The sequence below is a fragment of the Nothoprocta perdicaria genome, unplaced genomic scaffold (assembly GCF_003342845.1).
Source record: "Nothoprocta perdicaria isolate Ctin4 unplaced genomic scaffold, notPer1 scaffold_71, whole genome shotgun sequence".
Taxonomy (NCBI): domain Eukaryota; kingdom Metazoa; phylum Chordata; class Aves; order Tinamiformes; family Tinamidae; genus Nothoprocta; species Nothoprocta perdicaria.
Window position 1 is genome coordinate 887,292 of NW_020455988.1, and position 9,295 is coordinate 896,586.

General features: G+C 40.0%; 1 protein-coding gene across 1 annotated transcript; it reads left to right on the forward strand.

The window, feature by feature from the left end:
- The first annotated feature begins 2,587 nt into the window (after nucleotides 1–2,587).
- CASP6 (caspase 6) lies at nucleotides 2,588–8,804 on the forward strand. The gene is made up of 6 exons (XM_026050894.1): nucleotides 2,588–2,630; nucleotides 3,762–3,908; nucleotides 4,328–4,404; nucleotides 4,847–5,022; nucleotides 6,681–6,831; nucleotides 7,450–8,804. The coding sequence occupies exons 2-6, from the start codon at nucleotides 3,793–3,795 to the stop codon at nucleotides 7,689–7,691; spliced, it is 762 nt and encodes a 253-aa protein (XP_025906679.1). The 5' UTR covers nucleotides 2,588–2,630; nucleotides 3,762–3,792; the 3' UTR covers nucleotides 7,692–8,804.
- The last annotated feature ends 491 nt before the right edge of the window (nucleotides 8,805–9,295 follow it).

Genomic DNA, 9,295 nt, shown 5'->3' on the forward strand with positions numbered 1-9,295 from the left:
GGGGCGCTCCTTGCCGCGGGGCGCGCGGGGCTCCGCGGCGCGGGGCGCGGCAAAGGGCGCTGGAGGCGGCGGCGCCGCCCGGCCTCCGCTTCCACGGGCCCTCGGACCGCTGGCCGCGGGGCTCCCGAATTTTGACACCCTCAGGTGGGACTCAGCAGCGTTAAAAACAGAATCCTTATGTCCAACAAGGGGAGGGAAAACTCAGGGTGCTCCAGATCTAGATGAATGGACCTTTGTGCCCGAAGGCCATGCCCAGAACAGCAGTGCGGGTCCTGCCTGTGCCCGTTTCCACAAGCAGGGCTGCAGAGAGGCAGCTGGGACACAGCTCGGAGCCTCCGGCAGCCCCCGCTTCTCTCCTAGGTCCTGACACCCATGCCCTTGTCTGAGCAGAGGGAAACCTGGAGCAGAGCGAGAGCAGAAGACACGCTCAGCATCAGCGGCTGGTGCGTGTGCTGCAGCCCCGGCGCCGGGGTCTGCACTACATGTTGTCTCCGGGTGGGATCCCCCCGGCTCTGAATGAGGCACTACGGCTACGGTGCACGTGGCGAGACACCACCGCCCGAGAATTGTCACCGCCGCGCGGCCTCTCGGGCGCTGCGTGTTCCGCACTCCCTTTTTCATAGCAGGAGGCAAGGCTGGCCACCATAAAACACGCTCTTCCTTGGCAGGAAATGACAGACTTTGTGTGGTTCCCCTAATGCTTGAAGGCTTGTACCCAGTTGTTCTGTTTAGTTCCTCATGTTTCCTTGATTGAAGTCATGCGCTTTGCCCAGAATGCCAGGTGTGTTACGACGTGTCCGTTGAGATTAGCACGTATCCAAGGAGACACGTTCTATCAGATKCAGCGTCAGCCAGTCAAAACTGCAAACCTAGGTAGTTTTTTTTTTTTTTTTTTCATTCTCTGGAATCAGTCCATCTTTACAAGGTTTAAGACCTTAAGCAGAACTTTTTCCATAAAATATTTTTTTTTATTCCTTGAATGAAGCTGCGCTTTCTGCCAGATACCACACTGGCAATGAAAATCTAACGCCTGGACTTTGGCTAAGCAAGATTAAAAGAACAAGAAAAAACAYGTTCCCCTCTCTTTCTTTAGGTCTAGGGTAGTTGGGAATACTGTATTCTTTCCGTGTCCACAGGGTTTTCTAAGACTATAGTGTTTTTAAGGTCTGTTCGGTCTTTTTCTTTGTTTTGAAACAAAGGCATCAGCCACATTTCAAGAATATAAGCATAAATACATATTACAGATATAAGCATAAATACATATTACAGATAAGTATGAACTTAAGTATGAACTTCTGCTACACATTAGAAAACAAGTGCCAAGCACAGAGGCTGTGTTTTATGCACACTCACATTTCAGCACTTCTCCTGTTATCAGTCTGATCTACTTTTTACATTTCCATCAAATGGAAGTGGATTCCGTCATGTATCAGATCACTGCTGGTATTTACAAGTAAGACCTAAYAGCCAACAGCATGAGGAGTACCTGCAAATGTAAAGTCTACATATAAATAATGGCACTCATGCTTACAAGTTYAGATTTCCACAGAGTTGTACCTCGTCTCTTACGGCAGGCTGTCTATAAGCTTCTGAAATCCATTCTAGATTTCTGAAATTCTAATTTTATTCCAATATTGTTATAAGCTTTTCCTTTCTATCAGAATATACTTAGTTTGGTTTACAAGGCTTTAATCAATTGTGAAAAGCACAGACAAAGTCACAAAAGGCAGGATTGTGCATATAAAACTGCAGGTAAATGTGTATGTGAATGTAACCATATCTTATCTTCTAATTGCAGGCCAAGTCCAGTTGGATAGCAGACCTGTATCARCGACTACAGGTACACTATAACACATAGTTTCTGTAATGTGGTTGTTAGGTTTTCAGTAGCAGTAGTAGCAGCCAAAATTTTAAGCCCACTGAGATGCTTAAGTGTAAGAAATAAACAGTTGAACCTAAATAGTAAGTGCAAGAAATAATAGTTGAACCACTTGCAAGTCTTTGCTCTCRTCATTCCCAGGACGAGCATGTTCGTGTACATCATTCTGCTACTGGGGATACTAATGTGATTTACATAGTTTAGCAGAAGAATAGGTGTAAAACTTGCATCTTTTCTATTTTTGTTAGATACAAATACTGTTACATTACCTGCTGTGACTACATCCAACATCAAAGAGAATACTCAGTTTTATAGTATTTGCATTACTGAAATAATTTTTAAAAGTGTATTTTAAGATTACATATGTAAAATCATAACTACTTTTGAGTTTAAGAGACTCTGTTTAAATAAATACAGCCAGCTGATACCTTACATATTCATAGATCATAAATACATGTGCCCAATTTATATATATGACATCCATACATCTCAAATCATACAGTATGACTGTTGGAGTCATGACTTTAAGAACAGCTTCTAAAAGCTGTGCATGAAACAGTTCAGCCACAAATCTAATTACCTGAGTTGTGAATGAGCTTTTCTTTCACACCAACAGTCAAGCTGCGTGGCTGCATGCACACGYTCACCTCGTTCTGTTTTAATGAACGATTGATTTGGCAGCTAAATCACTTTTGGTCTCTCTAACAGATGGAAATCAGAACATCACCGAAGTAGATGCACTTGATAAAAGGTAAAGTTATGATGGCAATGACAGAGGGCTCTGGTATGGCCAACAGTTCAGGGTTTTCTGGTCCTCCTTAAAAATGCAGCTGAATTATTCACCCAACTCAACTTACTTTACCAACCGTGTCCCTATTTCTAGCTACACCAGATGTAGAGTGAGCCTTCTTTTCAGGAAGGCATGAATGCATTCCTGGGAATGCAGTTCTATTATGTAGGCAATGTCCAAAGACCAAAAACAAGAAGACTAAGACAACGGGACCTTGGGTAATAATTCCATAATTTTTAACAATCCACCTTAAARCAGTATTTAGCCCTAGAAAAACTACCCTTCTAGTTTTTATACCCTTCAGATATTCTAAGCCATTTCTAAGCCAAGGAAAGACACCAAAATGGAACATTCCACAGTAAAACAAACAAACTGCACCTCAAAATAGACAAAATATCCCAGCAATATGCCAGAATAACAGCTTGCCTAGAATCAGGTCTAGGAAAGCATGACCTGTGCACCCATTGCACTGGCTCCTGCTAAAGGCATTTTAGCTTCTTTTTGCTGCTCTATCACCTCTGTCAATAGAAGCAGTCAGATTTTTGTATGCCTTTTCCCCTTAAATGCAGCCATGGTAAAGTCTGGAAAGGACCTTTTGGGTCCAAGATTACGATCTGTAGTGTGCTATCACAGTCCTCTGTGCTGCTCTTGTTCATAGCACAGAAAAAAAAGCTCAATTACAGTTCCAAATAAATACATATATATAATCCAACTGTCATGAATAGTATTTAGCTAAATAGAAAACATGTAGATGTGTACCTGCATTTAAGCATACTTGTTTATATACCGTTCTGTGTTTGCTGCTAATGAGATAATGCCTGCTGTGCCAGGAGGCTACCTTAGAGGAATAATTTAACTCTACGTGGCAGCACCTAGTACCCGCCCAACATTTTATTTAATTGCTCTCCGTGACCAAGAATTTCAAAAGGACTTGGTGATTGGGCTTTCTGAGTGACATTACAGGTGGTAAGGTTCTATCCCCTGAAACTGCATCCTCGTAGTTATGAACATCTCAGATAGTGGGAGAACAGAAAGGGAATTCACTTAGCTGTTAATTCATGTGTTAAGAATGTTTTCTATCTCTGGCAACAGACAAACACTTGACCCTGCAGAGCAATACAAAATGAACCACAAAAGAAGAGGAGTTGCATTAATCTTCAATCATGAGCACTTTTTTTGGCATTTAAGGCTGCCAGACAGGCGTGGGACTAATGCAGACAAACAGAATCTGACACGCAGGTAAGAAACTTGCCCTCTCCAGAAAAGCTTAAGAAACTAAACTTCAGAAATTTGCTTCAAATAAGCAGTCACCCAGATCCTATGTGAAAGCATAGAACAAAACATGTTGCAGACAAACACCTATACAGGCTTGGCAAGGACAGCCACGATAAAAAAAGGTTCAAGTCACATTCCTGTAAGTCACTGAAACTGCTAGTACGCGTCATGGATTTCAGTGAGTCCCAGACCTCTCTTCTGAAAAAGGTTCAAAATAACTTTAGGTACTACACTTGTGCTTAAAGTTAGCCTGAGTTTAAAGCCAACTTTTACTGTTTTAGCATAAATTATTCCATTGGGTACTCATTCTCTTAAAATAAAAGCAACTGGCATACATTATTTAAGAAAAGATTTCTGCTAATACTGATCTGTTTTTGTGATAGTTTGAAAGACCTTGGATTTGAAGTCCGATGCTTTGATGACCTGAAAGCAGAAGATATGCTGGAAAAAATTTATGATGGTAGGAGGCTATATATTGATTATATGCAACCATTTGTAGCAGCAATTCTAGATACACCTTACTACTTAATGTTCTACATGTTCATCCTAAAATCACTTCTGTGCAAGAGGGAATGTTTTAACATTTAAGGACTTAAAGGTCAGATTTCAGGTTGCTTATTGTAATAAAAATGAAGCTTCCATGGAGAGAAGTAATGAAGTTGCCAAGAACTGAAAAAAGGTACCTGCAGTAACATTCTCCCTTTTTAGTAGTAGTAGTAGCAGCCTGAAACTTCAGCCACAGTGAATTATTGTACCTTCAGATCTCTGCGGTCTTAAAGCATCTGAAAGTAGAGGTTATTTGAAAAAGAACCAATTTGAGATTAGATAGGATACAAATGTGCTATGTTTTTTTAAACCTTAAACTTAATATTAGCCAGCTAAATGCCACTTGACCGTTTCAGCCTCTGCAGAGGACCACAGTGACACCGACTGCTTTGTATGTGTGATCCTGAGCCACGGGGAGAATGATATTGTTTACGCATATGATGCTCCAATCAAAATTGAAACAATCACAAGCATGTTCAGAGGAGACAGTTGCCAGACTTTGGTAGGAAAGCCTAAAATATTTATCATTCAGGTAAGATGTCCATTTCTGAATTCGGAACAGGGAATACTGATCTGTATCATCACCTTTGATGTAGAAGTCAGTTTTCTTGGAAAAATTTTTCCAAAGAGAAAGTTTTTATATCTTTAAGTTAGAAGATGGAAAACTGTTGCTTAAGTTCTTTTTTTTTTTTTTTTTTCCCTTCTCCTTTAACCTTTTGGTACACTGTAGCAGCATTTAGGACGATATAATTATACACAGAGCAACCAAAACCTCACCTATGTCAGATATATTGTCAGTGTATGTTTAACAATAGGGAAGATGGTAGGAAGACCTTACTGTCAGTTTTTGAAAAAAGTGTGAATAGTCTTAGCTCAATTTCTGCTCTTCACAACTTACACTGCTTAGGTTACACTTCAGAAGACCATCACATTTTTTCACTTTCCCTGTTTCCTTCCAGAAAAGTCCCTTTTCTTGACACTTGAAGAGTGTTGTTCTTGCTAGGYTTAGGTTCTTTTGCTGTCACCTCTGGTTGGCGTCGCTGTAGCGTTTACAGAATCAGTAGAGGCATYATTGGCTTGAAAATTCTTCTTGTGCTCAGTGGTCAAATAAAGCCCACATGGAACCTCCTGGTTCACTTCCTGGTTCATACAGTAATAGGATAATTCAGGCTAAAATCAACTTCTGGAGGTCTCTAGTCCAGATCCTGCTCAGAAAGCAGGGTCAGCTGTGATTTCAGACATAGGCTTTTCGCAGGTTTCATTAAGCCAATTCAGATGGGAACCTGACCTTGAGCACGTGGTAAAAATTGCTACAATATGTAATAATTTATATAGCTAGGATTGTGCCTAAAAGCAGCCATCTTCAAAGAAAAAACAACAAAAAAACCCAACCTCACATCTTTATGAATTACCATTTTCATATGAAAGCTAATGCACTACAACACTACAAAAATTAGTAGTAGTTCATCTTTCATTAAGACTCTTTCAGCTTTGAAAAAGACTCTTTCAGCACTGTTAAATCAGGTGTCCAAAGATGTAAACATTTACATATTTCAATAATGTATACATATAATAATATTCAGAAACATTTACCATATATAATCACCAAGAAGCAAATGGACTTGGTTTGGTTCATAAGCTAACTTCACTTACAGCAAAAAATACTCATTTAGCATTTGCCATTGGAAATCACAAAGGATGCAGCGGTGAAGTTCTGTCCTTACTGCTAATGAAAGAGAAATTTGGAAGTTTCTCTCTTAGTGACAGCTGTTAAGTCGTGCTTGTTACCTGCTTTATAGCTCTGAGCATCTGCTTATCTTCTTATCCTCCACGTACAGCCTTCCTGCAACACTGACCTTTCCAGCCTGCTACTGATCTCTCCCTCTCTCTGTCTCTCTGTCTCTCTCTGTCTCTCTGTCTCTCTCTCTCTCTCTCTCTCTCTCTCTCTCTCTCACACACACACACACACACACACACAGAGAGACAGACAGACAGAGACAGACAGAGAAAGAGAGAGAGACAAAACATTTGTCTGTACTAAAGAAGTGTAATAGCATATAACGATGGTTGTGCTTCAATGCAGTTATCTCAGAGTTTTCTCTGGAATTTAATGATATGATTGATGGAGACATAAATGGGGCTTTATAAATTCACCTTCTCAGTAAAAAAGCATATCTTTCCCTCTGCTAGGCATGTCGAGGTGATAAACACGATGATGCAGTTGCTTTTCGTGATTTAGTAGACAGTAAAGAGGATGAACCTGAGACTGAAGTGGATGCATCAGGTGTCTACACTCTGCCTGCTGGTGCAGACTTTCTAATGTGCTACTCTGTGGCACAAGGTAAAGTTCAAATATTTTACATACTTGTTTCTGATCTTTCCTTGTAACATGCTTCTTCAGATGGCAGTCTAAACAAGCAGCATAGTTACACATAGTTTTCCATGGCTGATTATGAACCATGTTTGCTCTAGCAAAGAACAACATATGTTAAGAAAATAAAAAGTGGAAATAAACTGTCACAGCTTCAGAAATGTTCTTCTTCACAGCCTTGCTGTGGTGCTGTCTCCCGACAGCAAGCATTATCCTCTTTTCCAGAACTCTGCTGTGTTTAAATTTCCTGGCACTATATGGCCGTCTGCCCTGCTCCAGAAAGCATGTTGAGTCCGCTCCCACTGGCTCTCTTGTAACTGGCAGGCATTGTCCTGTGGCCAGGGGGCTGTCACTGCCCCAGTCAGTGTTCCTTTTGACTGAACAAGAGATCTAAGGCAGCTCAAAGCCTTATCACTTGTATAAGTTCCTTGAAAATCACGTAGTTGACAAAATAGGACTTATACCCATTAATACCACCACTGACTGCACCTATGGATGAAGCTAGCAAGCTGGTAACTCTCATGAATATTCTTCAAGGGGAACGAATCTTTTAGCTGACTATAACTTTATGTTCCTGTTCCACAACAGGGTACTTTTCCCACCGTGACACTGTGTGTGGCTCCTGGTACGTTCAAGATTTGTGCGAGGCGCTTAGAAAGCACGGCTCTTCCTTGGAAATCTCSGAACTTCTCACTCTTGTTAACAGGACAGTGTCTCATCGCACTGTAGAGAAGTGTAGAGATACCAGTTTAATAGGAAAGAAACAGATTCCTTGTTTTGCCTCAATGTTAACTAAAAAGCTCTATTTTCATCCCAAATCTAACAGTTAAAATTACTGGTTAATGCAGAAAATGGAAGAAATGGGATCTTAATTCAAGGAAACTAATACTGTGTATTTTCTGCAGTCTATGTTTTTTCAAATCTTGAAAATTATTCTACAAGTTTATTTTGCAAAAACACTAAGATGAAACTTTTTATATACTATTCTACAATTTTTTTAAAGCAATTTTAAACTTGATGGTGCAAGCTCTGTTCATCTCAGGCAATTYGGGGAATGCTGACTGGTGCAAGACCAATAGAGGTGCTCAGATTTTATTAAAATAAACTTGTTCAAAGATTTTTTTCTTGACTTTCATCTAACTATGRTGCATTTTACTACTTCCAAAACCTTTTAAATGCTCCATCAGATGAGCTTTTTTTGTTCCAGGAGCTTCCCCAGTTTACAGCAGATAGACACATTTTTATGAATACCTAAACAGCCTTGCTTTTGATACATTCTGAACTTGTGTGTCCACCTTTACATTTCTGTAATTTATTGAGCTTTTCGGCCACAACTTTTCTATATTTCTCCAAGACGACAAATATACTAGTTGAGTACCACTGCTATATTGAAACAAGCTCAATAAGAAAGGTGTTTTTTTTTGCTTGCACGTCCTTTACATTCAAAGTGTAATTAAAGTTTGCTGGTGTTTTACACCCTTGGGATGAGCATAAGTACTGGCAAAACAAGACTACATAAAGCTTGCTTTTAGCATTAGCTTGAACATATTTGGGCTTCACCAACATTCCTTGTGAGGAGTAAGTTAGCAGCTAAAGCAAATCACTTTGAATATCACCTGCAACTCCCCTGGAGATCTCTTGGCTTACTCTCCAAACTACAGCATATGCAGACATTACACTCCAGGCCTTGCTGCTGGATTGGCCTCTCCTTGCCCTTGGCCCCAGACAAGTTCATTTATACCCTGTCTTGAGCTACGCTGGTCACCACAGGCTGTTTCCAGGTGCTACTGTAGAATCCTCAGTAATTTACATCATGCTCAATGGAAGCAAGTACTTCTTTATTAGTGTATTAACACATATCACTTTTACATTATTGATGCATATGCTTAGCTGTGGGGTATGATGGAGAACTCAGAGAATAAAATCATAATCCGAATTTCCTGAGTATAAAATCATTGGTTTACTTGGTCTGCTTCAGTTAAATCCTTCCATGTATCATGCTTTAACTCACAGGTGTTAAATTTTATTATGGTTTCCTTTATGCTTTGTACGAATCATGTATCTTTTACTGTTTTGATAATCTTTTTCAATAAAATGAAAGAGTAAAGCAAATTTTATAGTGACCGAATTTGATATTTCTTAGCTTTCAGTTTTAAGTCTAGCCCCCCAAATGGTGTTGTACCCATGAGAGCACAGAGCTGGGGACAAGGAAGCCATCACTTTGTAAGAAATTTTCTCAACTACTGTTGTGCAATAGCAAATGGTCCTTATAGGACAGCCCTCATTCTCAAAGCATCCCGGTCATTATGCCAGTGACAGATATGCCACTAACTTAATACTGAGATWTGAAAATACCTTTTGGAACTTCGCTTCAGCAGCTTCTCCATATATTAAAAAACGCAAAACAATCAAGTGATTGAATAATTTTTATATA